The sequence below is a fragment of the Neomonachus schauinslandi genome, chromosome 10 (genome assembly GCF_002201575.2).
Source record: "Neomonachus schauinslandi chromosome 10, ASM220157v2, whole genome shotgun sequence".
NCBI classification, from domain to species: domain Eukaryota; kingdom Metazoa; phylum Chordata; class Mammalia; order Carnivora; family Phocidae; genus Neomonachus; species Neomonachus schauinslandi.
This window is the reverse complement of record NC_058412.1, coordinates 64,658,142-64,675,964: the sequence shown is the minus strand read 5'-3', so window position 1 is coordinate 64,675,964 and position 17,823 is coordinate 64,658,142. Positions and strand designations below refer to the sequence as shown.

The following is a 17,823-nucleotide window of genomic DNA, read 5'->3' as shown; positions in this document are numbered from 1 at the left end:
AGCTGTCAATTTTTTTATAGATGTTCTTTATCAGGTTAAGGAAATTCCTCTCTATTCCTCATTTGCTGAGAGTTTTATCGTGAATGGATGTTGGATTTTGTCAAATGCTTTTTCTGTATCTATTTATATGATCATATGATTTTTCTTTTTTGCCTCTTGGTGTGATTGATGGATTACATTAATTAATTTTTGGGTGTTGAACCAACCTTGCATAACTAGAATAAATCCCACTTGGTCATGGTGTATAATTCTTTTTATACATTGTTGGTTTCAATCTGCTAATATTTTGTTGAGTATTTTCGTATCTCTGTTCATGAGAGAGATTGTTCTTGTAGCGTCTTTGTCTAGTTTTGGTATTAGTGTAATGCTGGCTACATAAAATAAGTTAGGGAGTTCTCCCTCTGCTTCTATTTTCAGGAAGAGATTGTGAAGAATTGGTATAATTTCTTTTTTTTTTTTTTTTGAGGATTCTTATCTAAGGGCAAATTTGCATATGCATGTTCAAATATATGTAAATCTTAACCTGAATCATGCAGAGAGAGTTGGTGAGACAATAGCATGGATACTGAGTAAATTATATATAGAAGAGATAGTGGATTTCAAAGTCATACTTTTTTTCTCCTTAATAATTTAAATCAGTAGAAAAGCTTTTACATCAGTTCTATAGGTTATGCTATTTAACTTTGGCAAATAAATGTGTAATCATTATTCCTTTGAGAAATAATAAGAATCTATAACTTTTCTTCAAAGTTTTGTCTTTTTTTTGGTGGAGAATTGTATAATTTCATCATTAAATATTTGGTAGAATTAACCAGGGGACCCAGCTAGGCCTGGTGCTTTCTGTTTTGGAAGGTTATTAATTATTGATTCCTTCTCTTTAATAGATATAGATAGAATATTCCTATCTATTTATTACCTTATTCAGATTGTCTATTTCTTCTTGTGTGAGTTTGGCACATTGTGTTTTTCAAGGAATTGGTCCATTTCGTCTAGGTTATAAAATTTGTGGACATAGAGTTGTCAGTATTTCTTTTTTTTTTTTTTTTAAGATTTTATTTATTTGACAGAGAGAGCACAAGCAGAGGGAGAGAGAGGGAGAAGCAGGCTCCCTGCTGAGCAAGGAGCCCGATGTGGGACTCGACCCCGGGATCATGACCCGGGCTGAAGGCAGCTGCTTAACCAACTGAGCCACCCAGGCATCCCGAGTTGTCAGGATTTCTATATTATCCTTTTAATGTCTCTGGGATCTGTAACGATGCACCCTCTTTCATTCCTGATATTAGTAATTTATATCTTTTCTCTCTTTTTTTCGTAGTTAACCTGGCTAGAGGTTTTTCGGTTTTATTGATATTTTTGAAGAATCAAATTTAGTTTGGTTGATTTTCTATTTTAAATTTAATTGATTTCTTCTCTAATTCCTACTGTTTTTTTCCTGTGCTTACTTTGGATTTGATTTATTCTCCTTTTTGTAGTTCCTGAGGTGATAGCTTAGATTACTGATGTTAGATATTTCTTCTTTTTAAATATATGCTTTTTAAAAAATTTTATTTACTTATTTGTCAGAGAGAGAGAGAGAGCACAAGCAGGGGGAGTGGCAGGCAGAGGGAGAAGCAGGCTTCCCACCCAGCAGGGAGCCCGATGTGGAACTCGATCCCAGGACACTGGGATCATGACCTGCGCCGAAGGCAGACGCTTAACCAACTGAGCCATGCAGGCATCCCTTAAATATATGCTTTTAGTGCCATAAATTTCTCCTGAGCACTACTTTTGCTGCATCCCACAAATTTCAATAAGTTGTATATTCATTTAGTTAGAAATATTTTAGAAATTTCTCTTTCAAAAAAAGAAATTTCTCTTAAGACTACAGTTGACCTTTGAACAACACAGGTTTGAACTGTGTGGGTCCACTTCTACACAGATTTTTTTTTTTTTTAAAATACATCACAGTACTATAAATGTATTTTCTCTTCCTTATGATTTCCTTTTTTTTAAATTTTAATTCCAGTATAGTTAACATATAGTGTTATATTAGTTTTAGGTGTACAATATAGTGATTCAGCAATTCTATACATTCTCAGTGCTCATCATGGTAAGTATACTCTTAATCCCCTTCACCTATTTCATCCTCCCCCACTCACCTCCCCTCTGGTAACCATCAGTTTATTCTCTGTAGTTAAGAGTCTGTCTTTTGGTTTGTCTCTTTTTTTTCCCTTTGTTCGTTTGTTTTGTTTCTTAAATTCCACATATGAGTGAGATTATATGGTATTTGTCTTTTTCTGGCTTATTTCACTTCACATTATACCTTCTAGATCCATCCATATTGTTGCAAATGGCAAGATTTCATTCTTTTTATGACTAATATTACATTGTATCTATATACCACCTGTTCTTTATCCATTAATCTATCATTGTGTACTTGGGCTGCTTCCATAATTTGGCTATTGTAAATAATGCTGTAATAAACATAGCGGTACATGTATCTTTTTGAGTTAGTGTTTTTGTATTCTTTGAGTAAATACCCAGTAGTGGGATTACTGGGTCCTATAATATTTCTATCTTTAATTTTTTGAGGAACCTCCATACTATTTTCCACAGTGGCTGCACTAGTTTGCATTCCCACCAACAGCACAGGAGGGTTCCTTTTTCTCTACATCCTTGCCAACACTTGTTTCTTTTGTTTTTAATTTTAGCCATTCTGACAGGTATGTGGTGATAGCTCACACAAGATATTCAAATATATTATTTGAATTTCATTCAATGCTAAAATGCTAAATTTTCATATCATAATATTTCATGCTAAAATGCAAATTTTTCATATCATAATACCTCTGAAATGAGATTGTGGTTTTGATTTGCATTTTCCTGATGATGAGTGACATTGAGCATCTTTTCATGGGTCTGTTGGCCACTCCGTATGTCTTTTGAGAATTGTCTGTTCATGTCTTCTGCCCATTTTTAATTGGATGATTTGTTTTTTGGTCTTGTGTAAGTTCTTTGTATATTTTGGATACTAACCCTTTATCAGATATGTCCTTTGCAAATATCTTCTCCCATTCAGGAGGTTGCCTTTAGTTTCCTTATGATTTTCATAATAACATTTTCTCTCCTGTAGCTCATTTTTTTTTTTTTAAAGATTTTATTTATTTATTTGAGAGAGAGAATGAGAAAGAGAGAGCATGAGAGGGGGGAGGGTCAGAGGGAGAAGCAGACTCCCTGCCGAGCAGGGAGCCCGATGCGGGACTCGATCCCAGGACTCCGGGATCATGACCTGAGCCGAAGGCAGTTGCTTAACCAACTGAGCCACCCAGGCGCCCTCTCCTGTAGCTTATTGTAAGAATGCAGTATATAATAAATATAACATATGCAATATGTATTAATGGACTGTTTATGTAGTTGGTAAGGCTTCTGACCATCAGTAGGCTATTAGTAGTTAAATTTGGGGGAGTCAAGAGTTATACACAGATATTTGACTGCATAGGGGTCAGTGCCCCTAAGCCCCACATTGTTCAAGGGTCAACTGTATTTCTTTTACTCACGTGTTATTTAGAAGTGCATTATTTAATCTCCAATTATTTTAGGTTTTTCCAGCTATCATTCTGCTATTGATTTCTAGTTTAATTCCATTGTGGTCTGAGAGGATACTTTGTATGATTCCTATTCTTTTAAATTTATTAAGATGTGTTTTATGGCCTAGAATGTAGTCTGTTTGGGTGAATTTTTCATGTGTGCTTGAGAAGAATGTGTATTTTTCTGTTTTTGGAGAAATGTCAATTTGATCCAGTTGATTGAAGGTGCTGTTCAGTTCAACTATGTCCTTTCTGATTTTCTGCCTGCTGGATCTGTCCATTACTGATAGAGGGTATTGAAGTCTCCAACTATAATTATGAATTCATCTGTTTCTCTTGGTAGTTCTGTCTATTAATAGAGTAGTGTAAGGACATGAAACCACTTGTACCTTTCAAAACTATGGTATGATGAACTCTAAGCAGAGATAATAATAGGGTAACCTTAGACTAAGCGTGAATATATTTGAATATCTTGTAAACTCATGTATGTCAGATTCCTAAATACTCAGTGTTCATTTTTTTGTTAATGTGCTCTTCTTAAACATAGATACCATCACATTTACCTTACTTCATAGTCTTCTGTCAAAGTAGTTTGACATTTCAATTAATTTAATGGATACTTAAGATTATTGTTGTTTTTAAAGTACTTGCCAGTTTTTTGAAGTAAGTCTTGTATTTAGTTCCTCTTAGTGCCTTTATTGGAAGCTCTTATCCATTTCCTTGAACCAGAAGAATCCCATTGCTATAAAGTTGTTAGGTTTATTAGTGCACCATTTTGATATTTAACCAGCCTCAACAGGACCAGAACAATTACTTTTATAGGTACTTTTCAGTTTAAAAAGTGCTTTCTCTTATTTAATTCCAACACCCAGCCAGAAAGTTATTATTATATTTCTTTCATGCTAAAATGCAAATTTTTCATATCATAATACCTCTGAAATGAGAATGTATTTTACACTGAATGACATGTTATCATTTAATTGGCAGGGTTTTTTTTTTTTTTTTCTTTTCTAGTTGGTACAAGAAGTAAAGGCTTATTTTACTAATCTGGAGTCTTAGATTCAACAAAATACTGTAATACTATTATTATTATAGTACCAATTTGCAGATGAAGAAACTGAAGCTCAGAGGACTAAATGACATGCCCAGAGTCACACAGCTGGTACATGGTTAAGCTGGGAATGGCTTTTGGTATCAAGGGCTCATTTTCTTCCAGTGTGTCAATGGTTCTCGAGCTTTAATGTTACAAGAATTATCTGTGGAAATACACGGGCACCCAACCCGCTAGTATATGTGCTGCCTTAGCGAGCACGGCACCCATCCTCTAGAAATTTAGATTCATTATGTTTAGGGCACAGTTTAGGAATATGCATTTTAGATGCATCAAGGTACACTTTTAAGTATCAACTCAAACTTTGACTTGCTGTTAGAAGCTCCAGTTGATACATTGCTATTAATAGCATTGCCCTTCAAGTGTTTATTATTGATGAGGATAAAGTCCTTAGTGTCACTAATAAGAAGTCTAGGAAGCCCGAGAACAAAGTTACGTGGGGGCGCAATCCCATAAAGGTGTTTTGGCAGACATCACTAATCTATCACGGAGACTGTCCACAAGTGTTTTCAATACTGAGCTTTGGGCTGCAACTTTCAGTCAAGCCTATCTGCTACGCCCTGCTGTGGGTCTTTTGAACAGTGTATGTGAATTTAAAGGGAATAAACTTTCCATCATTTTTTTCGACAGTTGACTCTTCATGAATGTCACAGAGAGCTGCTTTTGCGTTTTGTTTTGCTTTGCTATATACTGCGGTTGTCTAGGGTGTGAGCTGGTTGCTGGGGGAGGGCTCCTTCCTCTTTGAGTAGAGCTCTTCCATAGAGCCTTTGTTGATGTGTCTGACAGTGCTGCAGCCTGCCTGGTGAACAATAGCACACCCTTGGTTGCCTCTGCATGATTTTGTGTGTTCAGCTTTTACATTAATATCATGTAAAGCTTGAAGTAAGATTTTAGTTGGGTGCATAAAATTTGAGTGCTTTCTTCTGGGTTTTCACACATTGCAAATCTTATTCTACTTATTATTAATTAGCTTGGGAATTGGTTTGCTCTTTAATACAGCAAATAGCTCCCAGTAGTTAAGGAAGTGTTAATTTGGGTACTCCAGGGTAGACACCTTCATTTTTTCCCCTTAATTTGTCACATTTTTGTTTCATCCAGAAAATGATTTCATATCATAATTTCTAACTTACCTCTTACATGAAACTTCTACATACAGGACAGTTGTGTTCTCACATTACTAATATCTCATTTCACTTATTTTCCAGACTCCATTTTTTTTGCATTTACTTTTGTTCAACTTGGTGCTTTTATGAATTAAGGGATAATTTTGTAGTTACCGATTTATTATTCACAGTAAATTTCAGGTGATAGAAATAAAACCAATAGATATCGTTATTTTGGCTGCAAAACAAATCCAGATACTGAAGTGCAACCTTAAAAAAGTAAGCCTAATTTCTGTGTTATTTTTCAGAGTTACTCAGCACTGGCTTATTTGGAAAATACATCACCATTGTCAGACTTAGCTTCTTGGAGGCCTGGGGTTGGGAGAGTCAACCTTACATTAAATTAGGCTTTTAGAAATCTTAAAATTTTCCTTTTGAGTCATCTGACTGTAAATAATAATACAGCATTCTTGAATTAATACAGATGATTGGCCATAGAAATGATCTGAGTGTGTGGTAATAGTTTTAAAACTTGAGTCTTCGTTTAGGGGCGTCTGGGTGGCTCAGTCGTTAAGCGTCTGCCTTCAGCTCAGGTCATGATCCCAGGGTCGTGGGACTGAGCCCTAAACTGGCCTCTCTGCTCTACGGGAAGCCTGCTTCTCCCTCCCCCACTCCCCCTGCTTGTGTTACCTCTCTCGCTGTCTCTCTCAATGTCAAGTAAATAAATAAAATCCTAAAAAAACAACAAAAAAACCAACTTGAATCTTCGTTTAACTTCCAGACTTCTTTCCATAGGCCATTTTGCAACCTGTGTTGGCAGCAGAAGATTTTACTATCTTTAAAGCAATGATGGTCCAGAAAAACATTGAAATGCAGCTGCAAGCCATTCGAATAATTCAAGAGAGAAATGGTAAAATGTTTAATTTAGAAATCTAAGTGCTAAATGGTTTTTTGTTTTGTTTTTTTTATTTTAGTTTTGACTATTCTGATTCTTTTATGGTCTTAAATGTAGCTGCTTTGTACAAATGTATTTCAGGTTTGTTGACTGAAGAGATTCAACAATGTAAACTTTCCTGATCAGTTTGTGTTGGCTGTCTCAAAGCAGACCAGAATTTGATTTAATGATGTTTTAGGTTGATTTTTCTTCCTAGCCATTTTATTTATGAAATTCAGTATTTTTGAATTGTCACAGTTTTAGTTACTGTTGAGAGAAGGTGACTTGTCTTTTCCTTCTGGCTTATCGTTGTTAGAACCTTTGTAGGAGACGGGCTCTCCAGCGTTAGTGAGCTTTGGAAGTAGTTGGAGGGCTGTTGAAACACGTATGGTTGTTTCTCTCTTCTGATTCAGCAGGTCTGGGGTGGGACCGAATGCTTTGCATTTTTAACAAGTTCCCAGGTGATTATGCTGGTCCTGGGACCAAACTGAGAACTGTTCTAGGGTAATGGGCAGGTATGATTGCACTACCATCAGGGAAAGGAAAACAGAACTCAAAGCCCTAGTAGTTCTCTTTAGTTAATCTGTTCCCTGACTCTCTTATCTAATTTCAGTTTGTCCCTAGATTTTCCTGCTTTTGTTCCCTTCTTGTGTATTTGAATTGCATTTGACATCTTGACTCAACACATGTGAGTTTCTAACCATACTTCTTATTGTACTATCTCCTTTTCAATCCAGATTCAATCCAGATTCTTACCTCCTTTCAGATTTCTGGCTCTAGTAACCTACCTTAATACTTATGTGTTCCTTTGCTCAGTTAACTACACTGATATTCTTGACCATGCCTACATACTCTTTAATGGTTTGGCAGCAGGACCTTTTAAAAAATTGTTTCTTGAAGATGTGAGAGCTATAGTTCAGTTGTACTGTTTGCTTTTAAGGGTCTGGAACATGCAACAAGAGGCTTCTGTTGTTGCAGGGCAAACATCGCAGTGTTGCAGGGCCCTTGTGGATTCTCCTCTCATTAGTATGATGAGAGTAGAGACTGTCTCTTAGAGCCCAACCACCACCATAACCATCCTGTAAAATCCTGGGATGCTTTTCACAGCAGGTGAGAGAGCTGATGTCTCTGAGTAGGAGATAACATCACCCTAACCCTGAACGATGGATGACACTGTGCTGTTACTTTGGTGTAAATAAGTTTGGAAAACAGTCTGTTTGTTTTTCTACCATAGTTTACTTTTATAAAATCCTTTTCTCTGAATGTTCCTGAAATTATGCTTTATTTTGACCTATGGGTTAGAGGATGTGAATAATTACTTTATGTTATAGTTAAAATTGTTTTGGGGGGATTAAAGCATAACTAGTGAACTTGATATTGGCACTCCATATAGTTTTCAGTTTGGAATTTAACTGGAAACTCATTTAGATTTTAATATAAAGGGAACAAATACATATAGCTTGTATCAGCCGGATGCCTCAGGCTGCCATTAGCAGAAAAGACCTCAGTGAAAATGTCCTAAGCAGTAAGAAACGATCCTCTCACAGAACAAGAAGTCCAGAGGAAGAAAGGAAGGAAGACAGTCCATGTTGGTTAAGTTAGTGACTCAGTGATATTATCAAGAACGCTGACACTTTCCATCTTTACACTCTGCTATTCTCAGGATCTTCTCTCCTGATTGCACTCTAGCTGCACTGGCTGAAACTCAACAACATCTCCTGAAGAAAAGGGGTATTTCTTCCTGTACATCTCTTTTTGTTAGCAAGACAAAACTTGCTTGGAAGCCCCCAGGAGCTTCCCTCTCAGGTCCTATTGGTCAGGATTGGGGTCACATGTTTTTCTTAAACCCTCTGGCAGGGGAAATGAGACCATTATCATGAATCACTCTCCTGTGGTGGGTGGGGTTAAGCCTCTGAATACTTGGCTGCCTGATAATTAAACAAATCTGGCTTATATTAGCAAGGGAGGATGAGGCAATGATGCGGAATAGAGCTGGTATCAAACCACTGGGTGGGACTGTTGGCTTACATTTAAATAAAATCTAATACTTAGTTTGTGCCATAGCATTTTTAATACGTGCATTTAAGAATGTTGCTTAACTTAGATCCAGGAGTTAGTACCTGAGAGCAATGTTGATTGTACTCAAAACCGCAGACCATTTGAAAATTGTCTTTGTGGTAAGAAAAATTCAAAGGCTCTCTGGATTCTTTGTTGTATTTTATCAAAGAATTTTTGGGAAATGCAAATCAGAGCATTATTTTGATGGTTTTGAAGTATTGCATACTGTTGCATCATTCTTTCCTTAGTTCTTTTCATTTTCCTCAGAAATACTATCAGAGAATACTAATTGTATATCTTTTCACTGGAAAAAGTGCAAAAATGCACTTGATAGATGTCAGTTTTCTGGTTGTGATACCATACTATATTTTTCAAGTTGTTACCATTGGGGGAAAACTGAATAAAGGGTGCATGCATAGCATCTCTCTGTATTATTTCCTACAATGGCATGTGAATCTGCAATTATCTCAAAATAAAATGTTTAATTAAAAAAGGTATTTAAACATCAAGGGGATTAGAATAATAAAGGTACTTTAATTTAGAGCAGATCCAAAATCCCATAGTCATCTGTGGATAAAGAAATGGAAGGTAAAAATTAAGAGACATGCTACTGATGTTGTGGGAATATACTAATTATAGCTACGAATAGAACACTGATTACCAGTCTACCTGCTTCTTAGGAAGATGTAGGTAATAAAGTAAATTCAACCAATACTTAAAATTACTTGCCATGAATTATTATTTGCTTTGGGCTGAAGTTGGTATTGCCCTGGTTTATAGTTATTGGCCCAATATCTGGATAGAAGCTCCGAGGGCAGATTGTTTTATTCATCTTTATGTTCCCCCCGAGTGCTTAGCACTGTGCTTTTTCCCAGGTAGTAAGCAGGGCCCTTTTCAGTAGCATTTGCTGTAGTATGAATGAAGAGTATTAACATGCTGTTCAAATTAACAAAGTATTTTATATTTTGTTTTGTAAATTCTTTTCACACTTAAGGGATACTTCTGAGAGCATACTTTTTTTTTTTTTTTTAAGATTTTATTTATTTATTTGACAGAGTGTGAGGCAGGGAGAGAGGGAACACAAGCAGGGGGAGCAGCAGAGGGAGAAGCAGGCTTCCCGGGGCTCGATCCCAGGACCCTGGGATCATGACCTGAGCCAAAGGCAGACGCTTAATGACTGAGCCACCCAGGTGCCACCGAGAGCATACTTTCATTATTAGGAGCTTAATGATTTCAGTGGTCTATCCTCAGTATACAATTAAGGGAGGTGATAGTTTATATTAACTAATTTTAATTGCTATATTATGTTTATTTTTAGTAGGTAATACAAATAATTACTAAGAGAATTTCTAGGTAAAACTGGGGTTTGGGTGGGGCTGATTCTGTAAAACAAGAAAAAGTAAAAAGACCATAATTAGAAAGATAATAGCTTAGAACATTTAAGTGAAAGCCATTAATAAACTGATTTGTACTTCTTGGTGAGTTAGAATAGTGAGCAATGAATGTTTTCAGTTGAGTTCATATTCTTTTGTGTGGTCTTTGATTTTGAACAGGTGTATTACCTGACTGCCTAACAGATGGTTCTGATATGGTCAGTGACCTTGAACAGGAAGAGATGAAAATCCTGAGGGAAGTTCTTAGGTATCCTTCTTTAATTATCTTTTGAATGAATCATTAGTAATATTGTGACATGATCTGTATATGTTTTCTATCCTCAAAATATTATGAATTAGTGAAAAATAACTAAATTCTCTACTAAAAACAATAAAAATGATTTATCATTGTATTTGTTTATAACTATGTATAACATTTTTTAATGGACAGAAAAAATGATTTTCAAGTGCCTCATACCATATCAACCTAAATGGGAGGGGCTTCTTCCGCTCCCATCATGGGAACAGGAAACCAGCCAGTAGACCCAGCCTGGTGAGCAAGATAGTCCATGGCTATCGTTCCAGGTGTGTCTAATAGCAGGAGGCTGGACATTCACACTCCACAGACCAAATAGCTGACAGGGGGGCAGGTAACCTGTAAGGGAAAAGTGGACAGTGGGAAGTGCCCATCCCAGATGACTGTCTTGCCGGTCTCTTCCTTGCCCCAGTTACATGATTCTCAGCCAAATGCCTGGCATGGAGTGTGCAGGCCACTAAAGGAACATTTCTTTTTTCCCCTTGGGCCTGTTGTCTCTTGACCCCTCTGGGAATTTCGGAAGGGAGCAGCAATTGCAGCACCTAATTTTTAAAATCTCCTTTGAGAATGTATAGGCTTAGGGCAGAAGGATACTTGCAGCCACTGTGTCACCTGCAGAATGGGGACTTGTTCTTTGGGAGTCCTTCCTTCCTCTTCAACTCTAGCCATACACATGATCGTCTTCTAGCATTCTGTAGTTCTACCGCTATCCACCCTTGTCCTCAACTGCAAAGCAGAAGGGAGGACAAGGCAGGATGGTGATTAGGAGGATGGGTCTAGTGGGGAACTATGGCAAGAGCTCCATGACTTAGTACTTAATTCCAGGGGATTTGAGTGGTTGTGGGGAGGGAGGCAGGTGTGCTGGTAAACCCAACCTCTTCCGGCCAGATCCTGTTTTGCACAGCAGGGGCAGATGGGAGCCTGAGACAACACAGAATGCTTTGAGTTTATAGGTGTGAAGAGTTAAGGATATTGTTAATAGGTTTAGAGGACTGGTAGTTTTGACTTGAACTGGTTGCTTCTGTTGGTTGATTAGTGGTCTGAAAATTAATCACCTTGTACTTTCAGATTTTATTTTCTAAGGGCTTTCGAGGGGAATGTACTCTTTAAAGTAGTAGAGCTTAGTAATGAATGAGAGTTGACGTGGCTGTTTTCCTAAATCAGAGGCCCTCAGTGAGCAGTTTACAACAACTGATAGGGCTTTGGCATGGTGATACCAGGAGAGCTTTGAGATAGCTCTGGTGGCACTGGAAAAACTAAAATGAGGGAGAGATGGAGCTTATCACTTTAAAGTGAGAGATCAGATTTGCCATTCAGATTTGGGTTTAGGATTTCAAATCTGTAGGTCTTTGTTCAGCTAGGGGTCATTCCCATTTCCAGAAGAAATGGGTGAACCTGTAGTTTATGTTACTGTATTATGCTGTACATGCCTATTATGTGTATCTTTCTCTGTTGATTCTAAGCTGCTTTAAGAAAAGCCTGATTATTTCCATCTTGGTTTCCAAGATTCCTTGCACATATTGTGAGCTTAGTTTGGCATGTTGCTTGTTGGATATTTATTCTTTGACCAAAAAAGAAAATTTACTTTTCTACCTTATTTTTGTATATTTCAGAAAATCAAAAGATGAATATGACCAGGAGGAAGAAAGGAAGAGAAAAAAGCAGGTGCCCACAGAACATATTAATATAACAGAAGTATTTCATTGCTGTTAACCATTTTTTTTTTTTAAAGATTTTATTTATTTGACAGAGAGAGACACAGCGAGAGAGGGAACACAAGCAGGGGGAGTGGGAGAGGGAGAAGCAGGCTTCCCGCTGAGCAGGGAGCCCAATGTGGGGCTCGATCCCAGGACCCTGGGACCATGACCTGAGCCGAAAGCAGACGCTTAACGACTGAGCCACCCAGGTTCCCTTATCCTTTGATTTTTAAGTAAACTCGCCCAACGTGGGGCATAAACTCATGACCCCAAGACCAAGAGTCACATGCTCTACTGACTGAGCAGCGAGGTGCCCCTCATTGCTGTTATCTCTTAAGTTTACACCTAGGATTTGCTGCCTATGTGGAACTACGTAGTTCCTCAGAGTATCATATTCTCTTGGCAATTCTAAGCATTTATATGTGACTTTATAACCATATTCGCTTTATAACCCATGCAGCAACCTACCTTTTAAGTACCCCAAAACACTGAGATTAACTACAAAAAACTGTAATATCATTCATATTATGAGGGATTCCTTATAAAAATTCCCCTTAATTTTATGAATAAGAGACAGTTAAGAATAATATTTTACTTTCTCCCTCTCTTTGATTCCTTTACTGTTTTGAAACAGCAACTGCAGTTACTCTTGAGGGTCCCCTGCAGACTTCAACGTTATCAGCCTGAAGCAGAATGAGTCGGTTATGATATATCCTGGCATACTGTTCTTCCATTAAGAACTATTTCCATAAAGTGCTTAATCTTTCCTAAGGATAAATTAAACATGTATCCGGCTGAGGTGAAGGAAGCTAATAATTATTCTTTCCTCTCTTCTGCTCTAGCTGCCTCTCTTCCTGTGTTTTCCCAAATCTCTCTGAAGGGAAAGGGAAACTGAATATAAACTGTCTCTCAATCACTCAAAAGTCGTTTTCCTTTTTTTCCTTCAATCATGCACTGTTTTTGGAAAGCTTTATTTTACTGCAAGGTATCCCATGAAGAGCAGAAGAAATAGAGATGTTTTAGGATTAAGAGGTGATTTATGTATCTTTAAGTAAATCTCCTTTTAGTAAATGGAGGTGCATTTCATAGGTGCTGATATTTTTTAATGTAAGAGTATAGAACAGGGGCATCTGGGTGGCTCAGTTAGTTAAGTATATGCCTTTGGCTCAGGTCATGATCCCAGGGTCCTGGAATCGTGTCCCACATCGGGCTCCCTGCTCAGCGGGAAGCCTGCTTCTCCCTCTCCCTCTGCTTGCCGCTCCCCCTGCTTGTGCTCTCTCTCTCTGACAAATAAATAAATAAAACCTTTTAAGAGTATAGAATAGAAATCAGCTCAAAACTGCTATCAGAAGACATTAGTATTAACTCTGATTTATAAGCAAACTATATTTGGCTTCTTGAATAATACTATATTTTAGGGGCTATATGTATGGGTTTTTATTATAGAAATTTTCAAACACACAAGAGTGGAGCTGATAGTATGATAATGAATCTTCCTCTGTCTTTTACCAGCATATAGGGGCTTATGACATGAGTTACCTAATAAGCTACATGTGATTAGATTTTCCTCTGTTTTTAAGAAAAACAAATTGTCAGTTTAGTTTTTTCCAAGATTTAAATGATTTATTTGGTTTAAATACACTATCCCATTTTAGAAATGGGAATAAACCCATTTGTGGCTTCTTCAGGCATACCATGGTAGTGGTTTATAGATTATTTTAAGTGGAAAAGCACCTTATAATTCAGTGGATTTCTTTCTCTTATTAGAGTATTTTTGGTGTCTTCCTCAAGGTCAGATGAGTAGTAAAGGTGAATCCTGGGTTTGAACCTAACTTCTTGCTAAGTCCAAAGTTCTAAACATACTAGTTAGTTACTCTTAGCAGTGCATGATTTGAAATGAGAATGTTTATCTACCTCAAAAAATAAAAGATTTAAAATGCTGGAAACATCTTAAAAACTTTGGAAAATCTCTTGTTCATTATTTATTTAGTAGACAATACATTTTTTTTAAAGTAACGTCTTTGGATCCCTTACATAGTGAATTAGTCAAAATTAATCTAAAAATTTTTTTAAATTGTATTATGGATTCCTGAAGTTATCAGAGGCTAAAACAGAAGAGCCTCCAGTGCATGCTAATGAAACTGCAAAAATGAAGAATTCCCAAGGAGATGGTGAACATTTTGCACACCCACCCTCAGGTACTGAACTTTCTCTAACAAGATGGATAGATAAACATCATAAAGAGTGTGTTACTTTCTCATACCTACTTAACCTTCAAAACCCCTGGGAGGGAGTGTTGAGTGGCCATTTGTCTTTAAAATTCTTTTTTAATTTAGCTGTGGAGGTTGCAGGTAGGAAATACTCAGCTGACAGAGAGGGTGTAGTCCCCAGATTTCTAAGTGAAGCCTGGAACCCAGCAGCGAGTGAAATTTCCTTGAGGGAGCCACCAAGGCCGCAGCCTTCAAGATATGCTCCCGTCGCATTTGTGTTCTCTTCCTTGACCACAGTTATATAGTGTTTGTGAGTTAGAAGCAGAACTTGGAAAGGTAATATTAAGTTATTTTCCTAATGAATTAAAGCATAACTAGGAAACAAAAAGTAGCCAGTTTATCCAGATGTTTAGTCGGGAAATATTGAAACTAAAATTGATGAGAATCCTTGTGGATGGATTTGTACAATATATGGCAAAGTCATTTTTAATATATTCTGATTTTCTTTATAAGAAAACAAGTAACTCGGAAACAGAAGTTGAGTCATGATCATGAATTCAGTTCATTTTATCACGCATTTCTCTGGTTTTAAATAAATGTCCTTTTCTCATTTAAAAAAAAGCCACACAACTGTGAGGTAGATATGATCTTTATTTTTATGTTTATTATTTTTGTTTTAGAAGAAATTCAAGGAAGTTGAGTGACTTGTCTAAAACCACTGAGCTTTTAAGTGGTAAAACTGTTACTTACTTGGTCTTCTGCCTCCAAAATCTTGTGTTCTTTTACACTTTAGAAGAATTTTTATAATTGAGATAAGATGGGTTTGATGTTTACCCATTTATTTTAAGGAACTGTACTCTTAGTTGATAAAACAATGGGGCATATGAAACAGAAGCAGGTTTATGAAATTACCTTCCTTCTTTCTTCCTAGCAAATTTAACCATTGTTCTTTTTTCATAATCAGATTCTAGGTAGAATAACTTCATCTGAATTATATTTATGAAAGCACCTGCTTTAGATTTGTCTGAGCTCTTTTTTAATTTGCTGGCCCAGATTTAGCTTTCTGTTTTGTACAGACCTAAGTACACACGTTTCAGTCTTGTGTCTGACATAATTTGAATACATTTGCTTTGTCTAGTTCCTTATCTGGCTATTAAGTGAAGTTAAACTTAATCTCAAACCACATATAACTCAGATATGCACATAAGTGGCACAGAACAAATGGCAGATAATTTCTAAAGTAATGACTTTAGTTTTCAAAAACTATTCTATTTTTTAAAAATGAGTATATCTGATATTCCAGGAAATCATTTCATGCACAGTGATGGAAGTCCATTTTGAAAACCTAATTTGGGAAGAATCAAAAAGGAGTCTGACTTCCTTTTTAATTCCTTTTTTTTTTCATGTTTTTCCTTGGTTCCTGCTAGAAATGGATGGCATCTGTTCTCAGACTGATGCAAAGAGTTGCCAGAGATAAGATGATCTTTCTTTAAGCTTCCTGGTTTTCTAATTGTGTATTCCTAGAAATCAGAGAAGCTAAGTATTTTGGTTTCAAGTACTTTCCTCTCTAGGTGTGAGTTAGAACATACAAGGTGTTCATAACTAACAAACTCCAGGCAAGAACTATCCAGAACATGTACATGAATGGAATATAAATGCTTATGTGCCTAGGATCCCCCTCCTCAGAAATGAATGGAATTGTCCCTTCTTCAGCCATGTGCTTCCATATCTGGGGGCTAAGCCTACCTCTGTGTAAAGTCACCATCAGTAAGAATGGCATGTTTAACTCATGTTTGCAGCAACCAACTTGCTTGAGCGTTGTTTTTATTTCTAAGTTCTGTAGCTCCCTGTCTAGGCTGATGGGAGGTTAGCTATAGCCTCATCTTTTCTATGAAGACTTTCCTTACTGTCCAAGAGCCTGAAGAGCATTTCTTCTTCCAGCCTCCCTGGCACTGCCATCAGGACACTTACTCCATGCTAAAGCAGTGGTCCTTTGGCAAGTTTTTTGCTCATGCAGAGTTTTATTTCCAGTTTTACTGTGCTATCAAGATTTTTAAACATTCTGAGACATGTATATCATGTTCGCCCATCCTGCTTTTAGTTCTTGCTATCGTTTTTATCGGAGTCTTTTCTTGTCTCACTCTGCTGTCTTTCATAGTTCATGTACTTACCCTGAAAATGTTTTATCTTAAAAAAAAAAATCACCTTCTTATAATAAAAAATGGCTCAGAAGAGCAATTAGCATGTTAATCTTGTCTCTTAGCACAGTCACCAAAGAACTGGAAAATATTGAGTGCTCTGTTATATCTGCTTCTAAGTTCTACTCAACTGTAAAATCTTTACATTTTCTTACAGTGTTAGTAGGTTTATTCAAGTTACCTTCAGTATGTATTACAAACAAAAATTATTGATATTATTGGCATTTACTTGTCCAGTACAAAAAATTGTAGCTTTAACTTCACTGTTCTGAAAATATAGGGTCATTTACAGTTTCTTCTGTAAGCGAAAGTTTGACAACCAATTACACTACCTAAGGGATTTTAGTGTCCTGTTTATTTAGTTTATGTGGCAACCTTGTATTACAGTGTAGTGTAGTTCTACTCTTTAGACAAGAATTAGACTTCTTGTAGCTATAGTGCCAAACAGCAGGAGCTTGGTATTTGTTGAAATGTCATTATTCATGAGTAGCAGTAGTTCAAGCTCCTTGAGGACAGAGACCATGTTTATTGTTCTCACCCAGTGCTTGAAACAATATAGACATTGAATCAGTGTGTGTTGATTGAAAGTGAGGAAAAAAAAAAAAGACAGTGAGAAAAAAAACACTAGGCATTTTGGTGAACCAACCTAATACTTAATATTTCTTATAATATTCTAATTGGTCTCTGTCTAATTACTGCCAGAAGTTAAAGTGCATTTTGCTAATCAGTCAGTACAACCTTTGGCAAGAAAGCTGGAAATGCTGCCTGAAACTTCCTCCTTCCCACAAAAAGGCCTGAAGATTCCTGGCTTACAACATGCAAGCATTGAAGGACCAATAGCAGTAAGTAAAAAACATTACTTTTTAAGAACTATGAACAAAATGACAAAGTACTGGGAACAAACAATGTAAACAGGCATACACTTGGCTTTTGTTATTACAAATTTTGAGTTGAATCAGCCAGTGGTTATCTGTGCCGCTTATTATGTGGACTTGAATTTAAATAGTTCCTTCTCTTTTTTGACTCAGAATTTATCAACACTTGGAACAGAAGAGCTCCGACAACGCGAGCGCTACCTCAAGCAGAAGAGAGATAAATTGATGTCCATGAGAAAGGATATGAGGACTAAGCAGATACAGAATTCCGAGCAGAAAGGAAAACCTGCTGGGGAGGTGGAGGTATGGCTAGCTTTAGTGTGTCAAACTTTGCAAATCTAGAGGTGGAATTGTCAAAATCCGAATGTGTGCAAGACAGCCT

General features: G+C 36.8%; 1 protein-coding gene across 1 annotated transcript in view; it reads left to right on the top strand.

The window, feature by feature from the left end:
* Positions 1–17,823, top strand: part of CFAP36 (cilia and flagella associated protein 36) — a 29,069-nt gene that overhangs the window by 10,584 nt on the left and 662 nt on the right. The window contains exons 4-9 of the mRNA XM_021701182.1: positions 6,576–6,690; positions 10,326–10,413; positions 12,075–12,126; positions 14,254–14,356; positions 17,269–17,408; positions 17,595–17,744. Of these exons, the coding sequence (XP_021556857.1) occupies positions 6,576–6,690; positions 10,326–10,413; positions 12,075–12,126; positions 14,254–14,356; positions 17,269–17,408; positions 17,595–17,744 (648 nt within the window). The remainder of the gene's footprint in view (positions 1–6,575; positions 6,691–10,325; positions 10,414–12,074; positions 12,127–14,253; positions 14,357–17,268; positions 17,409–17,594; positions 17,745–17,823) is intronic.